Below are 24,334 nucleotides of genomic sequence, written 5' to 3'. Positions count from 1 at the left end.
AGGAGGTCTGGTGGAATTAAAAACCCAAGGCTGAATCCTGCACTAATGACTTTTGTACCACAGGCACTCTGTATTCACTAGAAAGGATCCTTATGAAGTGCAAACAATCTTTGGGCAAATGTGGGGAGGCTTGGGTCCCCTGTCTGGTATGGAGCATGAAAACAGGGCTGCATAAACCAAAGGCTCCTTTCATAAGCCAATTGCTGTGACCATCAGTCCCCAGCACACAGTGCAGGCTGCTATTCTCAAAACCATCAGTGTAAGGCCCCACCAAGCTTAGTGGCAGCTCCACTGAACTTTGAAAACTTTGAAAAACTCAGCTTTGGTCTCTAAGCTACCAATTCACCTGTAGAACTGGTCAGCAATGGTGTTGAGACTGTCACTGTACTGTGAGAAGCTAAGAACTGAGTGGAACACGTTGATCCACATCATATGATCAGGTATAGCCAGTGGATATGAACTTGTTGCCAGCTTCAAGATACAGAAACACTGCGACAGCCTCTGTAATGGAGACCACATCCAGGATCATGAAGTCATTGTTTCAGATGCTATACAGACAGAAAGGGCACAGTCTCAAACCCATTATGACAATATGTGGCTATTTTTGTGCTTTAAAGCAAAACTGACTTTTTAATATAATTCTAATTTACCTTCTGAAACACTGAGAGCTCTCATACCTCCCTATCTTCACCACCAGACATAAATATGGGCCCTGGGAGACAAGGGAACCAAAAGAACTTACATGTCTCGTGGTGTTTGACTTCGCTCAGGGCTGGCTCCTTGCTGCTGTGCTTGAGGTTGCTGAGAAATGATGAGAGATGATTTATGGTCATTAGAGGTCACCTTGTGGCGAGAGTCAAGAGGCTGAGAAATAGTACTGCAGTAATGAACAGACTTTTCTGCAATGTTTATGATTTCATTGCAAACAGCTTCCTGTGTGGTAGGCAGCATTGACATCCAAGAACACCCAAAGGACAGTCAACAGGGGGAAGGGAGGGGAAAATATAGATAAGAAGAGATGGGACATTCCAGTTGCAGCATATAAGTCCAGTAAAAAAACCAAAAACAAAAGAAGAGTTGTAGATCCAGGTAAATATCCAGGTAGTGGAGTGCAGAAGGGATCCAGATGTAAGCATGGAAAAACAGGCAAGATACAGAAGAATTTGGCATTTAGTTTGAAGATTTGTAACAAATACATTTACATATATTTTTAAAAGAAGCAGCATAAGAGGTTGCAATTAGTTATGCAGTGGCACCATTCCAAATGCTATGAAGTCAGTTCAAGAATGCAAGGTGAGGTTGGCCTGCTCCATTCATGCATTTGGCTTCATTTAACTTATACCCAGGGTCTGGCAGCACAATTAGCCCAACTTCTCATTGGCTGTAACAGTTTTTTCTAATTGTTAAATCCCCTTTCTTCTGTGGCAAACAAGCAATATATGCAAAGAGATAAATATGTATCTACTTTGCAACTAAAAATAGTGCTGGTATTTTATCTCTTACTGAGGTGTCTGGGTGAAGAGTGTCTAGGACTACACATCTGAGTTAAACAGGGGCCTTACCACATAGCTCTTTTCAGACTCTGTGAGATCTGGTCCAGCTCTCAATGAATGGTGGGAAGGCTGTGTGATCATCAAGCAAATGATAAGGAAGACATTTTAGCAGATGTTATATTGGTCAGAATTAAAAAAATGTAAATGGAGTGCAGACAACAAAAGGAAATGAACAACTCTTCCCCTCCCCACCCCAACAGCATACTTTTTGGACAGCAAGATCCTTCATTTACACTGAGACATTGAAGCTACAGTAACACAATGCTGCAAGGGAAAGCAAAACAGAAGGTAGGGCAAGGAAACAGAATGGAAGGCTATGACACTGCTACAGCCAGAAATGGTACAATACTATCATATTGCATTCCTATAGGGGAAAAAGAACACAGACAGGAACACAAACTTGGGAGCATCAAAATTGAAAAGCCAAAAGCATGCTGGAAGGCATCTGTTGCTGTTTTCAGAAAAGTCCTCAATTACTTTGACACAGAAGAGAACAGTAACTTGATTTCTTTTTTTAAAAAAAACAACAGCTCAGGTCCTAAGAAGGCACAATGCCGTGTAGCCCCAGAAAAATCACTCTACCCTGTACCAAGCAAGGATCTGAAATGTTTTATTAATTCCCACAACAAGGCAGAGCTTCAGGTCAGAGGAGGCCTTGACTGAAAAACCCAGCTACAAACACCACCACCAGTGAAGCTGCTGGACTCTGCCCCTGCCTCACTCCGCAGTCACAGCTCTACACAGGGACCCTGTGTCCCAGGACACACAAAGGGAAATCAGTGTTTGAGGCTGGAGGTTTTATGGGGAAGGGAAAGGTCACTGAAAAAGCCATAAATATCCACAGCCTGGTTTTGCACATTTTTGCATATCCAACACCCACTGAGACCTGTGAGCAAATGCAATGTCTGAGCTGGTGTATTGCAGGGCTGCTCGGTAAAGTGGATTGAGATACAGAGCATGGTCATGCTCTGTAATCATTCAATACAATTTTCAAACTAAATTTCACAGGCCTCAATTTTAAGCTTTCTGTCCTCTTTATTCACCTCATCAGTGCCCTCCAGTAAAAAGCTGGCTTTTTCATGGCACACTGAGAGAAAGCAGGAGCAGACAGTAGAGAAGTCTGTGACACCTTCAGCACAAGCATGCTGAAAGACTTTGGAGAAGTGCAGGGGGATGAGCCCATTCCTCTCAAAGCTGCACTCAACCACATCTTGGACCTCTGGAGCTGTGCCCATCACTGTATTAAAGTAAACCATCTCTTTTCTCAAGGACTGTGACCCATTCTAGGCCAACCTAGACCCACAGCAACTCCTTTGTAGTTAGCTCTACTCTCTGGTGCTGGAATCTGGGATCACTGCGATATGAAACAATGCTATATGAAACCATGTCTATTTCTAGAGAAAGAAATTTAAATGTAAGTTCAATGTACTAAGTGCAGTGGAATTTGCATTCAAAGCATTTACTGTGGAGCCTGAAATCCTCACAGGATTTCTGGAAGTCCCTCCTGCCTATCATCAGCCCTGAAAGGCAAATGAAAAAAATAACAAATTTAAAGTTAATATTGTGCAGTCCAACTGGATATAATGCATCAAATCTAATGAGACCAGAGCTAGCTCAGGTGGTTAAGTAGCTGGAAAAAACAATTTTCAGGCTGAGACAGCTGCAAGAATGTCTTTGGGTGGTTTATTTAATTCAAGAAAATGCTTCTCTGTTCCATACCAATAAATTGGCTGCTGAAATTGCTCCATGAGCTCCTAAGATCACATGGTCCATTTCCCACTGATTACTTTTGACCTCCCTGTTCAGCTTTTCCTCCTAAAAGCATTAATATCTATTAATTAAATTCGTTTTTTGAGAGCTAAAAAATTGACACTGCATCTGAATGTTCCACAGTGCAGGTTTGTATTACCAGGAGGTGCAGCATCAGAACCCGGGTCACATTCCCTTTCCTGGCAGGATTCTCATGGGGACTTCCATGAGGCAGCTGGGCAGGGGTAAAGGCCAAGCAGGAACTTCCAGTTCCTGACAAGACACATAACTAAGTGGATCTCCTCTGGCCTCTGCTCTAGAGGTCCATGCAGCTCCTACCAAAGCACTAACTCCCAGAGCCCTGGTGGTGAAACACCCCACACTCAGCAACTATGCAGTATTAGCTAAACAGGATGAAAAACAGACCAGATCAGATCCCATCATTTTGGGCTGTAAATGTACCACCCCACTAATGTAAACAAGTGACCCTGATAGCATGATTTATGTGGCTTTTTAAATTTTTTTTAAAACAACCAATCAAACCCTACATTATTCTTTCAGGGAAGGAAGAGATTAAAGGAGGAAAAAAAGTGTTATATATATATATATATATATAATGCTCTTCAAACATGGGTTTAGACAGTCCATCTACTACGTACAGTGGTGGTTCCCTTGTGCCAGAGGTGGCTGAGGAATCAGGAAGTGTTTGGCACAGCTCCAAAGTATAAAAGACTTCCCCCAAAACACTGAGCCAGCCCTGTAACTGCTGAGGGTAAGCTGAAGGCCCTAAAAGTGACCAAGTATTCACAACCTGTGAGGACATAACTTCTACCAGCTCAGCCACACTATGTGCTTTGTTAAGGCTAAGTGAATAAACTTAAGCATGTGCTGAAGTCTCTATGTCTGTTTCTACAGACTGTGTACACAAATATGCGGTACAGTTTGTCCTAAAGCACAGCTGGCCAGTGTTTCCACCTCATATGGAGTTTGGAGACCTAAAGAGTGCTACAAGTTTGCAAAATTACCAGAAAAATGTTCTACATTAAGAGCCTAGAAAAGCCCTAAGGCAGCTTTTAAATGTTATGCAGAAAGATGCTGGGACTGCTCAACAGTGCTCCCTCTGCTCCTACTGAAATTCACATCATCAGTGCAACTATCCATTGCAGCTCTTGTTTATGTGTCTTCCATCCATTTCAGGTGGGAGTTAAAGAACTACATAAGGAAAGACAAAGCTAAACAGAACAGACTAATAAACACACAATTCAGACAGACAAATTTGTGTTCCCTCAGAGGAAGGCACATATCAGCACTGATGCCCCCACACATGAATGAAGAACCAAGACCAGGGAGGCCTCCCCAGCCCACGCAAAACAAAAGGAAAAACCCTGCACACACCAAGCCTAGCTATGGTGAAAGCAAATGGAAACCTGGCTGAAGAGCTCTCACAAAGGACACTGAAAAGGCTGCAGAGTGGAGCAGCCTGACCTGAAGGCCCCCCGGACCCTGGATCAGAAGTGGAAGGCTGTGTCTACAGCAGAAAAAGGCTTTTCCCTTGGAAAGCAGGTACCAAATGCTGGCTGCAGGCTGGGCAGCTCTGCCTTGCACAGCAAGCACTCGGCAGAAACATTGCTGTGCTGAATTTGTGGAGCAACAGAAAACCACTGGAGGAGGTAAAATCTTACCTTGAACATGGTGCAAAGCAAGAAACATGCTAGGGGTAGTTGGTCTGTGCTGGAGAACACGGGGTCTGAACATCCACCTCATATGCTCCCCTCTCTACCAGCCAAAAGCAGGTGAAATTACCACTCTGCTGGAGTGGCTCTGTACAAGTGCAAGGGAGCAGACGGATCCCAGCAATATCCCTCACGTTGCTGATACAGGAATGCTTGTCTGGCCAATCCTGCCTTCCCCACCCCACAGCCACAGTCACCACACTGCTGCTCACACACTTTTTACTTAACGTAACAGGTAAGAACAGAGTCCCTACACCAGTCTTAAACCTGGGTCTTAAACCTGCAAATAACGCTGGGTCAGAATTTTGTAACTGGAGAGGTTATCCATAATGAGAAACAAAACTAAAATTCAAAATCTCAGAGTACCTCAAACACCAGGGATGGACACTAGTGGAAGGAGGAGCCAAATATAATGTCTCATTTCCATGTCTGCTAAGTGATTTTCTCATTTGATTAAAATCATTCGAGAGATACAGATTTTTGAAAACGCTCCAGGGTATTACCTGAAGTTCTGTTGAAGCCATCAGCCTCTGTATGGACCACACAGATAATGAGAAGCCATTTGCACATATAAATACCACTCCTGCTCCCTAAAGAACTGTGGACCCAGAGCTGAAAACGAGGTCAAGACTACTGCTAATGTCACTGTCAGTGTCACAGTCACAGTGACACTGACAATGACTGTATGATTGTCAAGGCATATAAAATATAAATATTGACTTGACTTTGACTACAAAGAAAGGCCACGGGGTTTTATTACAACCAGGTGGAACACCCAAAATAGAACTATGTGCTAATCATCACTGGAGAGAAACATCTTTGTCTAAATGTGGCTCTTTGCTCCTGTTCCTTGCACATATATCCAGTGCAAGCACTGGCATGACCAAGCAGATCAGAGTTCAGGAAAAAGGCCAACACAGGAAACTTATATGGATTTTTAACATGAAGCAGAATATGTATTCTATTGGACTCAGATGTTGAAAGGGAAGCAGGAGGTGGTTATTCAGTAAAAACTTGTGCAAGTTTCAAGTGGAAGAAAATGAGTAAAGGTAATAGGAAAACTTCAGGGTTTAAGCTGTCTCTCTCTCTTAATCTAATCAAGAAAGCAAGTACCATTGGCAACTACTTCCCACATTTATTTTGCATGACCAGTTTGCCATGTTCACCAATCAAACTAAAGATTGCTTCCCCAATACCCATCACTAAAAACTCAGTCCATTCTTCGTTAATTGTGTACTTTCTGTTTCAAATATTGCCATCTTGTGGAAGCTGCCTTGCAGGACTGATGAGGCACCAGCAGATGTAAGTATTGCTCATTCCCACACTCTGGGCACCCCAGACACAGTGCTGAGGCTGAACCATGCTGCACAGACCCTACTCCCCCCTCTTTAAAAACGTTTTTAGCTCTCAGCAATAGAGCATAGAACCTCTGAATCCTACCTGAGAAGACCAGAGCAGGCCCCTGGCATTGTGTATACCTTATCCAGAGCTCTGAGATGCTCAAATCCTGATCATGCTTGAATCCTGATCTCAGGTGGTTAAACAATACCTGAACCAAATTTTCTTATGTTACACCATTCCTACTAAGAAGGTCACCAATGCTGCCACATACAATGCAATCAAGCTGTAGGAGCTCAAGGTCCGAACTAAGTAAGCCCTGAGTTAATCTTTTGGAGGAACCAATAAACAGATCCTCAGCTGGTACAAACAAGCAGAAACCTAGACTTGAACTATGTAGATTTGCAGCAGCTGAAGATTTTGCCCTTACCTGCCCTTCTGCACGACCTGGAAGTAATTTTTCTTCTTCTTTTAATAAAAATTCTAACTTAGAGGAAAATTATCTCACCTGTGTAATCAACGAGTCACTAAATAAGCATATGACAAAACAATGGTATGGCATGGAAACAACTGTAAGTGATGGAAGATTAATCAGCAAAGATGATTACCTGTGGCTTATTGACTCTGCGTGTAAGTCTGGGAGGTGGCTGTGTTGTGACAGTAGAGGAAGAGAGGGTAGAGGAAGAGAGAGGAGCAGATGAAGAGAATACTTTTGAGTCTGCAGTCTTTTGAAGAAAAGAAAAATTGGTCAGCTTGGCACATACTCTCTTATCACAACCACTGCTAGTGATAAGAGCATCTACTATCCAGTAAATTTGAAGCAAACACAGCAACAGTAACTCCATGCAAGGACAAGTGCAGTTTCCAGTTGGTTTGTCTGAGCTGACCACCTCACTCTCTTTTACACATGCAGGTTAAGTCTAAAAAATGCTACTGAAATATATCTGGATGGTAAACAGTACAATCCTGACAGAACTCCCAGTAGACTTCTGGTTATGATTCAAGCAGAAATCGAATTATTTGTCATAAGTTTGCCCAGTGTGAAACATGTCATCTTGGAAACCCTAGTTTCTCTTTATTTAATATTGACTAGATGGGATATGTCATGGAGGCTATTGCAGTGCATCCAAGACAGTATTTAGAATTCTATGATTTCAAATCTTCCAACCTTACACTCAGTGGGGTACTGTAATGTAATTGGGCTGACTGTACCCCACAACGTGCCCCAAGGCAACAGAGAGTTGCAAAGTAAAGCATATATCCTATACAAAGACTGAGGGCTGAAGATATGTTGTAGAAGCTACTGGAGAAGTTCCCTCTGTGTTTCCTCTAATTGTAACAAATGGCTGCATATGACTAAAAGCTCTTTGGGGAAAGCATCAGTAGGTCTAATTCCCTTCTGTGGCTGGAGCCTTTAATTTCATTTTAGAAATGCAAAGGTAATAACTTCCCCTTAATACATAGGTAACAATCAAAACTCCCTTAGTCATGCACATCCCAGACTATGGTTCACTAAACCATAGGCTCCAGGATCAACAGGGGATTTCTTTTGTGATTCTAGGAGCCAGGCTTATGTTTAAAATGCTATTTGGTCCTTGGTTTTATGGAAAACAAACAAATTCTATAACCTATTATTCACTGCACACTTTAAAATCTCTGATTAGCAAGAAAATGTCTGTATTCTGCACAATGGGCCTGCGTGATGCTTTCATCTGATGCATCTAGTAATAGCCACTGTATGGGATAATTGCCTCTTTAGATGTGACTGACTACATCAGTCCTGTGTTATCTATCCTAAAATAATTTTCTCTTGAGCCCTCTTCCCAAACTTTTTGAACTGCTATAAGCAAATGCTACTGGTGACCCCTGAAAAAATGTCTTAAGATCATCAAAATGACATGTGGCAGCCACTGGCTCTGCTTTGCCTGCAGAGCAGCACAAACGTCAACCCACCAGTTAAACAAAAATCAGCAATTCAGAGCAGCACACACACATGCAGAAGTACCTTATTTTCCCCGCTTTGCAACTTTCCTGTATCACCTTTCCTCATGTCTCTTTTCTCTGTTTTACCTCCCTGAACAATAGCCATTAGCTCCTGACACAACTGGTTGTCCTCAGAGGAACCCACAGGTCTCCTTTCTGGGCTCGCACGCATGTCTAGTTGGGATGGTTTCAGGCAGCGCTCAACAGAGATCTTGGGGACAGCATGAGCACTCTGCTCAGGGTGGCTGCTGCCCTCTCCTGTCTTTTGGAGCCAGGCTTGGCTGGCAGTGGTGTCACGCTGCTCTGCAAGGATGCTTTCGGGGCTCTCCACTGCCCAGCGAGAGGAGTTAGAGTAAGTCACGCTGGGAGGAGGAGAATCAAACTTTTCTTCATTTTGTGGAGTGGCCTGGTAGAAACTGCGGGCAGAGGATTGAGGTCTGGATGAGGAAGAGGGCAATGGGGATTTAATGGACCTGGGAGTCGAGGAGCCAGAGAGATGAGAATGGTGGAGGCTGATTGTGGGGGAAGGGCTGGCTGCAGCAGAAGGCGAGAGATAGTCAGTGTGAGAGAGGGAAGCTTCAGGCGGAGGAGGCAATGGAGGAGTTATGGCAGGAGTGGTGCTGGGAGACACTCCCACGGTCAGAGCAATCCACTCGGATGTGACCGCCTGCACCTCTGGAGACAAAGCGCGGCGCGCAAAAGGCAAAGGCGGAGGAGTTGGAGTATGGAGCAGCTCAGAGCTGGGAGACTTGAAGGAGACAAAAGCAGGAGAGAAAAAGAAAGAAATGAACAAAAAAAAATAATAAAGGAAATACAAAACCAAGCAAAAGTAAGAGGAGAGAGAGCCAGTGTGGAGAGAAGCAGATCTGTGACCACATGCATAAGTTTTCTATGGATGCTCTGCTGTGTTGGAGACAATGCTGTCTGCAGCTACTCCAACCACAGAGTCCAGCCTGTATCTGTGCTGCTAATACCCTTCTCCAGCCTTTGCCAGTATCCGAGACACAAAACACCTTGTGGCCTCTGACTTCATACCATAAGCCCCAAGTCCCTCAGGGAGCAGTTGAAGCCACCATCATGATGGCAAATGCAGCATTGGACTGGTCTGACAACAATAGCTGGGGTCCCAGCAACTCATACTGTGGATCCAGCCAGAACTCACTGCTCCAATGAACTTTGACTTTATCCAACTCTAGCATGAGCATTGCCTGCTTCTCAGGAAGCATGCATTGCAGAAGCTGCACAGGAGAAAGGGACCAAAAAAGCCAGCTGTGGCTATTTGCTCTTCAGGTGATTAAAATAGGTCCTGTGTTTAAAGGGCAGAACACACTACCAAGTCCTGCCTGTGGCTTTTACCACCAGCAGCACTGGTGAGGACAGCTACATTAGTACTTGTCAGACTGTTTCTCAGTCCTCAGCCAAATTAGACAAAAAACTAGGGGGAGTACTGACTTTATAGGGGAGGAATCAAAGGAATAGGAAAGAAAACTTAAAAAAGGCAGATATGATCCCTTCCATCAAAGGGAGAAGCTTGCAGGGAACTTGTGGAAGATAAGGAACAGCTATGGAAAGGCTGCCAGGCTCACAGAAAAGCTCAGCTGAAGTCTACTTTGACTGAGAATCCCAAACTAGCAACAAGTTTTTCCTCTATACACAGTGGCTAAGACTGAAAACACTCCTTTTAGGAAAGATCCAGACAGACAACAGGCATGAGTCATGGCATCTTTTTTTCCTATCCTTTCCATAGCATATATCCCTTCCTCATAATCCCAGTTCTCCACTTATCTTTCTTGCAGTCTTGACCTTGTTTTGGTCCTATGGGTGAGGGGGAGATGCACCAGAAGCTCATGGCCATGACCCAGACATGTATGCTGACCTTCCCCTCGCATGAGTATTTGCAAGATGGGAGCAAAACATTGGGGGATTTAGAGACTATCTCCCTGATTAATTTGCCATAACCAAACATTCTGGGATCCCCATATAATTACCTGCTGCCAGTTTTATTTCTGCTTTGAACTGCAGTATCGTTTGTAGTGAATCTAATATTCATGGAAGATCCCAGACTGACCTGCTCTCAAAACCTGAGTTCATGTAGCAGCAATTTCAAATTATACAGACTGTTCTCCTGACCCTGTCTCTAAAAACCCTGGTCATGAGTTAGATCATACAGGGGCAGGTATACAGCTTAATTCAAGCTGATTGGGACTAATATAATGACTCTTTCAGACTATAGCACTTCTTAAAACTTTACAGACTAAGACACTTCTTTCTAATAGTCATAATATAAAATTCCCCTCATCACAGTAAAGGTGCATGAACTGTAAACACATACCCAGAAGAAGTGGATCACTCTGGATCACTAATTCAGTCCATCTCTGGCAGTGAAATTTAAATCACATGGCTGTGAACTGCAGCCTTTTCAACCTGGCCCGATTCAAGCTACATATCAGAGATAAAAAGCTGAGTCTCTAAATCCCCAAATGATCCGTTCATTGACCTTTCTGGTAAATGAAACATCACCTCTTCCTGCAGTTGAAGCTTACTGCAGGGAGCGCATGGCTTTATGGCACAACATTCTAGTCTTAAATAAAGCTTTCTTTCAGCTATTGCTTCTTGCACAAGAATGGTAATATCCCACTGTTTTGCAAGGTGTTGAGCCTGGCTGCATCTAGTCCTAGTACCTGTGGTGAAGCTGTCATGCTGCGGCTGGGGGAGAGGGACACGGGTGGGTCAGGATAGTCAATGGCATTTTTGACCACTGGCCGCTTGAGCACCTCCACGTAAGTGACGGGGAAGATGCCTTGGCGACTGGTGCCAGAGATTCTTCCTTCATACCAGTTCTCATCCACTCGTCGAATCAACGTGATCCTTTCGCCCTGTGGGAAGGAATAGCAATGCAGTTGTGATTTTAACATGTTTCATCATTCCAAAGCAGGTTACATTTTAAATCCTGGTGCAGATGACCTAAAATAATTGGTGGTTCTCAATTTACAATTTCCTAATTGGAATTATTCATATTTCAAATTATCCTAATCCTCAACTGTGGATTAAGAGTTAAGAGAAAGAAAAAATTGCAGATCTTCTATACTGACTTGGTCTGTCTGCAGACTCAGTTATGCTCACATTTTCAAGGCCCTACTTGCTAAAGCCAGTTAAAAATGGAACCCAGCTGTTTCAGGCTGACCATGAGACTCTCAGGCATATGAGGTGCATAGAAAGTATGCACAGGTCTGCAGTTTATCCTAGGTCTCTCCAAGTTTTGCTGACAAAGTAACTTCCAGATCCTTAACATACACTGCAAGCCTCACCTTCATATATAATTAAAAGAGAAGACAGAGAAGATCTAATCTGAGCATTAAAACATAAAGCTGGTCAAGATGGAGAAATTCTGCTACTTAATCTAAATATGGCTGATTTTCTTCTGAACAGGCATTACACAACCCCTTCCCACACCTTCACTCTGCAGTCTAGCCAGTCACTTCAATACTGCAGAACCTGGCTTGCTCAGTGATTTGGCTTGTTGTATGGGGAAGGTGAATCCAGCTTCCTTCTTTTCTACATCACCATTATCACGTCACTGTGTGGGCCTCTGCTGAATCTAACCAACCTGGAAAGACCTGTCACCAAGTATCTAATTTGCCTTGCAGAGCCAGGTTTCCAGCACTTGTGTCCAAAGTATCTTCTCAGTTGGACCTAAGGAAACAATTGTCACTTCTTGATTTAGCCTACCTGCAACAAAAACTGCAATGCACTACATAATGACTGTGGATTAAAACCATGAGCGGTGAGGAGGAATCCTTCCTGAATACAGTGTTTATTTTATTGGAGCTTTCATTTGGAAATTGCAAGTTACTAGGCTAAAAAAGCATCATCATGTCTGGATTCAATTAATCAACACAACAGAAGTCCTACCTTCCTGAAGGACATTTCCACTTGGGTATCCCCATTGAAGTTGAACTTAGCAATAGCATCTCCATATTCCAATACTTGCAATGGTAATGGCTTTTTGGGTTGAGCCTTCTCAGCTGGTGGAAGGAACTAGAATGAATGAACAGAATCAGCCAAGTCTCATACACGAAGCCCATAAAGTGGTCTCAGGCAGAAAGGGAGTGGACAAAGAGAACACCTGCAAAAAAAGCAACTACCTCTATGTATGATCGTGGGAAGATGCCAACTCTGCCATGGTGTTCACCTTCAAGCCAGTTCTGGTCAATCTGCTTGTAAATGTAAACAATATCTCCTTTTTGCAGAGGAAGTTCCCTGTTAAGAACACAAGCACTCCATCAGAACTTCACTAGAGAAGAACAGATGTGTTTTTCTGTCCAGCAATCCCTAGGAACCAAGGTGTGCATCAGCATGTTGATACACATCATTCTCTACCCAAAGCACAAGCTAAATGTTGAGGATTACTCTGTTCATATCATGATGTGCAAGACCTTGCTTGTTCTTTGGGCATTCTGTAAAAAAGTTGGCCTGTGAGGGCCCTAATAACCACATGCTCTCCCAGAGGCAATGGGGTCAAGCTCAATATGACACTGGCTACTTTCCATGTTGGATATGATGAGCAGCCCTCAATTCATGTTTTGAAACAGTCATGTCACAGGCACCTTCCAAAGAGACATATGATTTTGATCTGAGCTAGTTTGCTGATTAGATTAACATACTTACATGGCAAAGTTGATCCTGCAATGATTGCACTGATGGTCAGCCTGCAGTTGTGCAATCAATGACCTCAACTGGGCTAAAAATTGGAATTTCAATCCACAGGCTTCAGTGCTAAAATTATGACTCTCTGCAGCTTGAAGAACTGTGGCTAGCTTGTAGTAGGCTCATAAACTTACTACTTGGGTACCCAGAGGAAAATAAGCAACACAGCCTTTTCTAAGATGATTTTTACAAACTCTGCTTTGCTTTTGTCTGGCATCCTGATATTTTCTACTCAAGGGACACAACAGCTACACCTAATCTGCCTCAGTTTTATTATAGGTGCTGGGGAGATGCTATTTAAATTATTACAAATCATCACCTATAAGAATAAATAAAAAATATTCTCAGGACATTAGCTTATTCATGCAGGTCCTTCATTGAATTTTGTTCTTTCTTCCCTCTCTAGCAATGTTAAATTGAGACCTTCTCCAGGCTCATATTGTGACAGAGGCTTTCCAGGCCTTCTCTTCACAGCAGTTTCCCTACAAAGAACAAGTAGTGTCATGGGATTCACCCAAAGGATCACAATAGGACTTGGAAGTACCACAATGACATCTGAAACATCTGTTGATGTATCCATAGATGCCAGGAGAGCAGTGACCACCCTGCACACTTGTTTGTCCTGAATCAGGAAAATGCCGAGCCAGGGGCCCACATGCTTAGAGTGTGGCATCTATTTAACTTCTGCTCATGGGCTACCCTTTGCACAGTAAAAAGGATGATCTCCTGTGGCTCTACTCACCCGCAGGGCAGAGCACTCACTTCTTGCAGTAGAGAATGCAGGTTTGTCCTAAAAATCATGTGGAATAGAAATTCCCTGAGAAAGAAGGTCCTTTAGATGCTATGAACTGCAAGGTTCGTATTACTTTTCGTTGCCTTACTATGGACAACTTTGCTTTGGGTACTGAAGACACCCTAAAACATGAGTCCAATTACATGACACTTCAAAAATACTACATTCTAGGAGAAAAAGCAGAGAAAGAACACTACAGGTAGGAGCAACAAGTTGTACTCACTTTAGTGTCTGTGCTTTAAAGTCAAACTTTGCTCTAGCAGGCCTCATCTGGAGATAAAAAAAAAAAATAAACCAAACATTAAAATAATAATTAGGTTTTCAACCCTCTTCTGAGGAAAATCACCCAAACTCTTCTACAGCTAAGATTAGCATGGGGAGGAAATTGAATGCAGGTATTCTGCTACAAGCTTGCGTGCAACTGGTATTACAGTCCAAATACACTGGAGGGGCATCTCCCACCAGGACACAAAGTGCCAACTTCTAGCATAGCAATAATTAGGAGCTCTACAGGAAATGGATTTAACAGCAATCAACTTTTAATATGACAAACGCTGATGAATGAAAGCTGATCCAGTAACTACAGTTACTGGAGCTCCAGGACCAAATTTCTCTTGACATTTGAATGGAAAAGCAAAACTTACTAGCTGGGGAAAATAGTAGAATATTATTTGATGTGTCCCTTATTGATTATTATCTGGCCCTGCTGAATACTGAAATGTGACCCATGAACTTTGTATCAATTGGTAGGAAAGAGACAAAGGTGAAAAGGAAATACGAATAAATCAGGCACACATTTAAAAAAAGTCTTCAGTGGCTAAAGAACCAAAATGTATGTTGACAGCAGGACTGGGCTCTAAAAGGTTTACTTGGCTGATCTTCTAATGGCCACAAAATATTCAGAAAACTTTACAGTAATTTTGGTAACAGAGCATAAACCACAAAGCAGTCACATTGATGGGGTTCCAGAGCATTTGAAACTAAAGAGCAGACAGGTGTACTCCATCCACATGGTGAGCACCCCACCCACCACCACAGTGTAGCACCACTGGGGAAACAGAGCTGCTGTCAAGAGCCCAGCAGCAATGCATGTGAGGCAGGAAAGGCATTTGGCCATAACACCTGGACACAACATCCAGCCTTCCAGAAAAGTGCCTTGGGCTCATGGAAAAAATATGTACCTCCTCCTTTGTCTCTTTCAGAAAGTCCAACCAGGTTGAACACAGCAAAACATGCTGAGACTTTTTTCCTGAATGTTTCTAAAATATGCTAAGCATGTTTCAAGAGAAGAAACAACATATTTCTAAAAAAACACAACTACGTGACAACCGCATGGCCAGGATCAACAAGACATGAAGTTTCTAAGCATAAGGCACAGACAAGAGGAAAATGTAGCAATATGATGCAAAAGATGTAGAATGCCTTGGATTGACTAAGTAGCTGATATTTAAAGGCATGCATCACAGGTGTGCACCAGCAATTCTCAGCAGGCATGCTTTAATATATGCAGCTTGGTATAGAGATATCAATTAATTTACCAGGCATAAAAGTCAAAGCAGATCTAAATTAAGCCAGCATGGGAAAGGGGAAGGTGGAAAAAAAAAAAAGAAAAACCAACAAACGACATTCTCTGAAGAGCTAATGTCGGCCTAAAGCACAATATTGTGAGAGGCAATTATTGCTTTGGGTCAAGCAGCAGACTGAGGTAACTAAAACAGACCTCTGACCCAGATTTCCTCTTTGCTGTATCGTCTACATTTAGGAGGTCCCCAAATCGTTCATTAGTGATAAACTGATGGTGCGTTGGAATAACCCCTGTGTGCCTTCTAGCGGCAATATCAGCTTCTTCTTGCTCACGTTTAAGTCGTCTCTGGTCCTCTAAAAGTTTCTGCCATAAAATTGCATAAAATGGGCAGTAAATAATCTAGTTAAAGGCATTCAAAAGCTGCCATAAATTTGACTTAAGATTCCTGAGTTCCTGCAAGTAGCTGGGCTTTGCAGTTTAGTATCAAATAATTGTTTCTACTAACTAAACAATACCCTTTCATTTTACAAACACAGAAGGTACATCTTCATTATGGCATAACTGAAACCTAGCTCATACAGAGGACCTGATCCAAAGCTGATGGAAGTCAATGAGGATTTTTTTTCTTAGTTTTGGGCAGGTCTTAGGAGCTTCTAAGAAGATTGATGATAATGCAGAGACCTGATCTAAACCCCATTCCACCAAAAAGAAGTATCTCTCACTGACTTCCAAGAGACCTGAATCAGCCCCATTGAGTTCCAAGGCATCATATTCTCATAAGCCTTACAAGGAGCTTGGGAGAGTGCCTAACCACATTCAGGTTCTCCCATACTTCTTTTGGGCTCTTGTAACACACTTTGTAAAATAAACAGACACCTAAAAATCATTTTGGATTTATAAAGTCTGGCACATTGAATGAAAACAGGCATTCTTGTGCATCTGCAGAGAAAGATTCTTCCACCTTCTAGGGCTGACTGTAAGCTGAAGAGTTCAGCTGTGTGCTAACTCATTTGAAACCAGAAGGTCTTACCAAATTCAGGTTTTTGATCTTACATAAGTTTTCATGCTGGATTTTGGAAGTGGGGGAATTACTAACTTTCAAAGGAGAAGAGAGCAAAAAACATTTTTCACACAGGAATTAAGAACAGATTTTACCATATTTCAAAGCATGTTTCAAAACATTATCTGAACTCAGAAAGTTAACACTAAAAGCAAAACTTCCCCCCCACCAGCAAGGGAAATTAGTTCCATCTTCCAGGAAAGCAAGCACTTTATAACTTCTTTAACTCAGCTTGAATACACTCAGTGCTGAAAAGTCTATGTGGCTTTCCTATTATTTCAGCTTGTCCCACTTTTATCCAGCCATTTCAAAAAGGACTGCTACATTCTGTTGACAACAACTTCAGACACCATAAAGAATTCTAGTTTGCACTGGGGGAAAACTTACCATGTTCTGATAGCTTAAAACATCTTACACTCACTGTTCAAAACTTGAGTACCCCCACAGGAATAATAGTGTTATCACCAGTTTGATTAATACTGACTCAAGTGGCTTGCATGAAGAACAATTACAGATTACCAATCTTTTTCTGCAAGTACCAGGGTGTTGTACCACTTCTCACATACATTTCCAACCTTTTTATATACTTAAAGCCTCTGTATGTAATTTTGTGCAATTGATAAGAGCTATAAGGTTTATTTGAAACAAGCTGAACTGGACTATACACATTACACAGCAAATCAGTGGCAGACAGCATTGAAAGTAAAACATACTAGTTACTGCTTGTTACTCTAACTTCCAGGACACACAGCCATGGACATACAAGCTGTCCTTATGTAAGGCTGAATGCTGTATTTCTTGTATGTGGAGCTGCTACTACTGTTATAAGGCCATAAAGGAGGGCGTTACCTCTTTATCATCATGTCGCCTGCGGAGAATTTCCTCTGGAGTTTCCATGTAGTCAAGTGGTGCAAAATGCCTTGGTGATTCTGAATCTACCTCAAAACAACATAAGGAAGTTAAAATACACATGGATTTATCTAGCATAACCAGAAAGGAAAAAAATAGATATTTTTTTAACAATTTGTTTTCATTATGACAGTAAGGATTCTCAATTGCCATTGACCAAATTGCCAATCAGATGTTGAATATTTATCCATTTTCATTTTTTTCCCTTTTGGGCTCTACATGTGAACAAAGATCCAAGAACAGGGAGAAAATAATGATACAGGAAAGAGTAAAGACATAGAAGGACTTTGTGAAGAAAAGATTCACTGTCATCAAAGTATGATTTGACATTTTACTGTTGAGAAAAGTTTAATACACACAGGCAAGCAAACACAACTAGACCTTGAGAAACTACTCCTTAAAGCAAATCATCTGGGTTTGGTTTATAATTCCCATGTATGTAAATGATACAGGACTAGAAATATCTCATGTTGAGATTCTTGCATCCCCAGAGCTGCTTGAGAGATAAATTGAACCTAATGTGATTAGAAATGCAGTGGAAATTGTTTCTCAGAAGGGCAGCTGTTAACAAGCCCTGAACAAAACTGCTCAGCAAGACACGCAAAGGGACATTAGACACACTAGGGAAAAAAAACCAGAGAGTCAGGGAATGTAAATGTGGGACATAAAAATGGAAGGGTTATGGAAGAAAAGAGGAGGAGAATGGAAGAAAGAAGACAGATAAAGGGACACTGGTAAAGAACACAAAAACCACCTCCTAGGTACGTCCCAAGTTCACTTTGCGGGTTGTTGTTTGTGTCCAGGCTGTGGTAGAGGGCATATGAAACAGGGTTCCCATTGTTTAAGGAGTCAGGAATGTCAGCCCGGCCCATGAAGCTATCTCGGCTAGATCCCATGGTGGGGAAGTAGCTAAGCCTCTCCACAATGTCAAAGGAGGACAGGCGCCTGGGAGCAAGAGGCCCACTTCTGGAGCAAGGTTGGTGCTGGGAGTGGTGACTCTTGTTTCCTACACTCCCCTGCAGCTGTATGGGGTCGTCTGGGTTCTCAGGGCTGGGCACTGCCAGGCTTGCCAGGCAGTCTGGGGGCGGAGTTCTGCAGGATTTGTGTTGGAAGGGCTTTTTCAATCGGAATGGGAGTGGGCTCATTAGGTAGACATTTCTGGGGAGCATATGCCTGTCCCCATAGACATCCCCTTTGGAATCAGAGTTCCTGGAGGACTGCTGCTGTTCATGTCTTCGGATGGTAGTGAACCTGGTGTAGGAAGCTGGGCATGCGCCTTTGCATCTATTGATTTTATGCTTCTGAGGCCCATTCAAGTTGCTGCTGCTGCTGCCACTGTCATTGGAGGCATTTGAGAGAAGATCTATCTCATCAGTGCAAGCTGAGACTGTGTCCATAGGGATGACATCACTGACATCTGAAGCCGTGTCTTCCACATTGCTGCAGGAGCGGGAGGATTTATCTGCAAAGCTGGCAACATCCTTCTCTTCTAGGTGTGCTTTTGACAAATCCAGAAGAATCTCTGCAGAGTATGCAGCACTCAGACAAGTTTTAGACTGAAGAGAAGTGGTGGGTTTGTTTTGCCCAATGGAAAAGTCAAGTGAGGGCATTGATCGGGATCTCTGGATCAGCTGCTCAAAGGCACTGATACGGGAGGAAACGGTGTCTTTGGGGATCTGCTCTGAATCTTCTCGACTAAGGCTCTGCTCCACCCTGTCCTTTGCTTCATTCTCAAACTGAGATGCAATATCCTTCACGCTGCAGGAGGAGACTGTGTCCAAATGGATCCTGGACCTGTTGATCTGGTGCATGTCTTTATAGAGTGCTGTAAACTCCACCCCAGTCTTTCTGGAGGCAGCAAACAGGTAGCCTTTCCTAGAGTTGGTACCATACTCCTGCAGGCTCATGGTACTGCCAGATTTAATGGCATACTCTTGCTTGGACTTCATCAAGATGTTTTCTATGCTTTCCCCTATATCTACCATGAAAGCCTTTTTATTATCAAACAAGGCGGTGGAGCTACGAAGGTTTTCGCAGCTCTGAGCTTTCTCATGAGACAGCAAGATACCCGTCTTGTCCTGTACAAGAACAGCTGGAGCTGCTAATTTGGGTTTGAATTTAGAAGGAAGGATTTCAGTAATGCAGGCTTTGGCAGCTGATAAAGGCTTCTTATGTTTACATGCGTGACCTAACATACCGGTATGACTAGCATTAAAGGTTCGGCTATTAACTGAAGAGGGTGCAGTCATATGAGCATTCCCACCTTTACGATCCACTGGTAAGCATGCAGAATAAAATAAATACAACCTGTTAGCTTAAGTGCTAGAAAGCTATTGAGAAAGGAGAAAGAACATGCTTGGATTTCATAAAATGCACCTTAAAGAAACAAAATTCCAAAACATAAAGAAAAGCAGGAAGAAATTGTAAAACAAGCCACACTTAGAGGAGTAGGTGAAGTGCTGCTAGCATTTTGAAAATGAGAGGCTTGGCCAGAAGCAAATCTGGAGCACTTTTAAGGTACCCTCCTAAAAAGTGCTAAGCATCATGAGCTTCCAGGGAAGCTGTGGCACCATGGAAAAGGGCAGCTGAACTCTGGGCAGGATCAGGGTGTCAGGAAGAATGCAGAGACACTAACATTGCAAAAATGGCTTCATACCAAGCCTGTAATCACACCTACTATGGTCTCACCACAGTGCTTGCCAAACAGTTTATTCCTGGGAGGAAGACAACAATCAGAGACTGACTGTGCTAGCACAAGCACACCACATTAGCTGACCTTGCCCAAGAGATGCCTGCTTACAGATTCCCCATACTAGGAATAAGCTGAGTGTCCTTCAGACAATGTGGTTGGCCAAGGTTGCTTTAAAATTGAAGAAGCCAGTCAGGACATTGTTTGTTTTATTTTTTAATAGGATTCAGTCTGGTTTCAGCTTAGACTGCAGTTTTTAGGTCTGTTTCCGATTTGAGTTCAAATCCAAATGTCAAAATAACCATTCAGGTTCAATTGCAGTTTGGGAACTGTTTGAACAGATTTTTTTGTTCAGATCCAGTTTGACTCCCTGCCCTACAGACCTGACAAAATGCTGAAAAACAGCTGGAAGATGGAGACAGAGAGACCTTTTTGGTATGATGTACTATTTTTAGGGAAAGCAGTTCAGAAACCCAGCACATTCTTTCTCCAGTCCTCTCCCCATCTCAAGCCATTTTTAGGTTGAATTTGGCTCAGAGATACATTCCCCAGTGCAATTCCCTAATGGGACTCATGCTCTTCTTTGTCTCTTTTAGAGAGTCTGCAATAGGGGGAGGGAAGAGGAGACTGGTCTCTTCTGGCACATATTCCTGGAGCCTGCGGGGCTGGTTCAGCCAGCAATTGCTGGTTCAGTGTCAGTGCATTCTCTGCACAGCCCTGGCAGGCAGGAGGCTGAGCAGCACAGGGCACCAGCTACACCAGGGTAGCCAGGCCAGCAAACTGCTGTGGCCTGCTGAGAAACTGCTGTGGGAAGAACAGAAAAGCCAGGGAAGGGCTCTAGAATGGCAAGGCAGTGGGAGCAGATGGATAGCAAGGCCAGCCTAAGCAGCCTTGAGGAAGAACATGAGGGTGTGGGCTGTGGCTGAGGTTCTGAATGGAGGGAGCTGATCTCTCTTGAGAAGAGGAACCTGGATCAGTTAAAGGCATCATCAAAAGTATTGGTCATTGTGGTCTGAGAGAAAAAAGGAGGGAACACTGGGGATGGCAAAGAGGATGGACAGCATAAATCTCAACTGGCCTGAATAGGACTCTAAACCTTGCAACAGTTTGCCCATATGACCTGGCTTTTGACATTTCGCAGAAGAAGAGATTAGTGTTCTAACCACCTACCTTTTGTGGAAGCAGAGCTTGAAGGTCGCTTGAGACCACTCAGCCCCTGGAATGGGATATCTCCACCTTCCAGCACACTCTTGTAAATCTGCCTTTCATTCTCCAAGGCAGCAGGGTCTCCCACAGCTAGCTCTGACTCCTTCTTCACTGCATGGTAGTTGGGTGAATAAGTGGAGCTGAAATACATAAGAAAAAGGAAAGGGACACTAGGAGGTCACACCTGTCTGCTGAGAGCTTAATGTAAAGTAAGAGAAAACCACACTTGTGAACACAGAATAGACTGTGCATGAAGAACTGATGCTGATGAAGAGGTTATGAATACATTACAATAGTGTTCTGTGTTTGGCACTACCAAAGCATCCTTCCACTTGAGGGGACTCTCCAGTCTTAGTCCCCCAGGAAACAGACAGCAGGAAAGCATCCCCCTATTTTACAGATGACACAACAGTCACAGAGTTGATGCACGACTTCTTTGCAGACACAATGAAATTCACTGGCTAGCTGGAAGTACACAAAACCTTCCAGCTTCCAGTTCTCTCCCCTTAAACACCAGCCATGCCTGTCCCATGCTTACAAAGCACAACTGCTCAGGGGGTCATCTCACCCAGTTCAGCCTCCCAGCCAACACTACAGTTAAAGATTCCCTGACCAGTTTCTGAAGCACATCAGTGAGGGACTGTGCAGAGAAGCAATAGTAAAGTGCTACAGATTCTACATTGTTTTAAATGCCAGAGAAATTCCCAGATGCACACAATTCTGTTAATCTTTGCCAGAGGCTTCCACTACATGGAATAAAAAATCCTGGACTCTAGTTCTACCATGTATATATATAAACAGAATTATGTTAAAATTAGTACAATTTTAATTTCTTAGGTTTTTAAAGACTGGAAATTTATTGCAAATCTCTTTTCTATTCATGAACCTAAGCACAAGTATGCTCACACATCTGATTTCTAGATTTCCCTGTTTTGTCTCCAAAATAATAACTGGCAATGCCATGGTATAAATTGCCTTTCCAGGTACAAAATCCTTATTAAGCAGTCAGGCAGACTGTTTTCCAAAAAGCTAAGCTAATCTGATACCAGCTCTCCTGCTCAGCCAGGCTCTTCAGAATAAGATGGAGTCTCACACAAAGCTATTCTGGGGCCAAAGCATGACTGCTGGAAAATTTGAAAAAATAAAAATATACAGATTTTCCAATTAACAGAAATATTTGACATCCTGATGTCCAAGAGTGATTCAAATTTATAAGAATTTGGAAATGTTTGTGGTTATATCTGTTTGTTGTGGATAAATTTGTACATGTATCTGTTTATTTTGGATAGATGCTGTACTTCTGGGGTAAAGAGAAAGCTTTAAACACATCACAGGACTGGCTATGGAGGTGGAATTACACAATGTCTGGATCACAAAGACTACTTTAGTTTCCGCACAAGGAAAAGCAGGTCATATGCAGTCCCATAAATTACTTTCTGGAGGAAAAGCTCATGAAAAGCACCATGAAAGAGAAAGGGAATATGGTCAGTTTTTCAACCTAGACAATGCTCAAACAGACCCATAGCTACAAAGCTATTGTTTATCAGGGTTCTCTCTTTGATAAAGAGTTCATCTCTTTGTCAGGTACCTGAGGAAACCCAGCCAGTTGCTGCAGGGAATAATGATTGCCCTGAGGTTAATTGTTAGTCTAATTTTTAAAAAACAAAGAGTTAAAACAATCTTCCTTTGGGACTAAATGTAGGGGAGATAGAGGAGGCATTTGGTGAATCTCTTTACTAGCTGCTCCTTATTCAGGACAGCAAGCAGTACTGTACTGGAGCCAAAGCATCCTGCAACATCAGGTGAATGAAAGGACAGCAACATTGCAAAAAACCCCAAAACAATAAATTCCAGCTATCTTTTCTCTCTGCTCTCTATGGCAGGGCAGGGAAAAATGTGTAACTCCACCAGGCCTCACTCTTGTGTCCCATTCCCAGCATACTCAGCTTGCTTCCTCTCCACTGGCATTCCTGAATGCTCTGTGTGGCACAGATAGTGCTGCCATGAACAGAACCACCAGTTCTTGCAAACTGAACAGAACTACCAGTTGCTTGCAAATATATAATATTTATGCTAATCTCTGGGAATTCTATTTATGTTATTGCTCTCTTCATACCAAAATGAAACAGTTGCAGTGGTTGTGTGGGTTTCACAGCAGAATGTTGAAAGAAGTACAGGAGATCTCCAAGACCCCCAGAGGGGCAGTGAACATACATTGTATTAATGGATATCTGGAGGAGAAACTGCCTTTTTTAACAAACCATCCTCACAGAGGGGATCACTGTGCCTATGGACATGGAGTATTCAGAACAATTATAAGGAGCAGTAGGCTCACAGTAGGGGCTGGGTCTGTGGCTCAAATAACTCAGGATAACACAAGTAACTCAACACAGCTCAGCATTTTGCTCTGGATTTTGTGTGTGTGGTCCTCTTCTAAAACAAACTAACTCCATGTATATGTGATGAATATACTGTTCATCACATATTCTGCTGAAAAAGCAGTGCCCAATAGATCTTTGAAAAGTATTGTTATTCCTACCACTGTTCCTTTCCTGTAGACTGGAAAATTACTGCTTTTCATCAACTGCATCCAAATCTGGTGCATGTAACATGGAATATCTAGCAGCAGCCAATCTATTGCACAGGTGTAACAAACAATTTTTGTGTATTCCACACAATAATGTTACTTGCATGAAGATACAGTCAATTCGCAAAATTCATCAAATGAAGTTAAAGGTCTGTTGATTATTTAAAGCCACTGCCTAGCACAATCAGCAAATCTTACTTAGACAATGCAATCACTCATGTAATCACTTCAAAACACATTCTGGATCTGAATGCAGACAATGTACCAGGATTCACCTAAAGCACACATACAATTCTTATGGTACATGCATTTACCTATATCCATCCTCCAAAAAGCTAAAGCATTTCCAACATCCACCACCCTGTCTTAAATGACCTCATATTTTAAAAGAGACATCAACAAACAATTGAAAAACTTACTAGGAAGAATGGTCTGTGGAAGATTCCAGAGGAGTAACACCTGCTGTATTCTGCAAAAGTCCAAACAAAGGAGTTCATTGATA

General features: G+C 42.6%; 1 protein-coding gene across 50 annotated transcripts in view; it reads right to left on the bottom strand.

Moving 5' to 3' along the window:
• Positions 1-24,334, bottom strand: part of SORBS1 (sorbin and SH3 domain containing 1) — a 208,571-nt gene that overhangs the window by 3,570 nt on the left and 180,667 nt on the right. For 33 of the 50 annotated variants that reach the window (XM_085583534.1, XM_085583538.1, XM_085583535.1 and 30 more), the window contains 13 exons: positions 24,252-24,301; positions 21,210-21,385; positions 18,105-19,625; positions 17,291-17,376; positions 15,577-15,744; positions 14,080-14,126; positions 12,502-12,616; positions 12,269-12,394; positions 11,038-11,232; positions 8,379-9,104; positions 6,982-7,098; positions 1,563-1,622; positions 743-933 (listed from right to left, as the gene is read on the bottom strand). In XM_085583534.1, coding sequence (XP_085439660.1) covers positions 743-933; positions 1,563-1,622; positions 6,982-7,098; positions 8,379-9,104; positions 11,038-11,232; positions 12,269-12,394; positions 12,502-12,616; positions 14,080-14,126; positions 15,577-15,744; positions 17,291-17,376; positions 18,105-19,625; positions 21,210-21,385; positions 24,252-24,301 — 3,578 coding nt within the window. The remainder of the gene's footprint in view (positions 1-742; positions 934-1,562; positions 1,623-6,981; positions 7,099-8,378; positions 9,105-11,037; positions 11,233-12,268; positions 12,395-12,501; positions 12,617-14,079; positions 14,127-15,576; positions 15,745-17,290; positions 17,377-18,104; positions 19,626-21,209; positions 21,386-24,251; positions 24,302-24,334) is intronic. The other 17 variants (XM_085583526.1, XM_085583569.1, XM_085583564.1 and 14 more) reach the window with 14 other exon arrangements.

Source organism: Lonchura striata, chromosome 6, assembly GCF_050655825.1.
Source record: "Lonchura striata isolate lonStrDom1 chromosome 6, ASM5065582v1, whole genome shotgun sequence".
NCBI lineage: Eukaryota > Metazoa > Chordata > Aves > Passeriformes > Estrildidae > Lonchura > Lonchura striata.
Note: the sequence above shows the minus strand (reverse complement) of the source record. Positions and strands in the feature narration are given on the sequence as shown.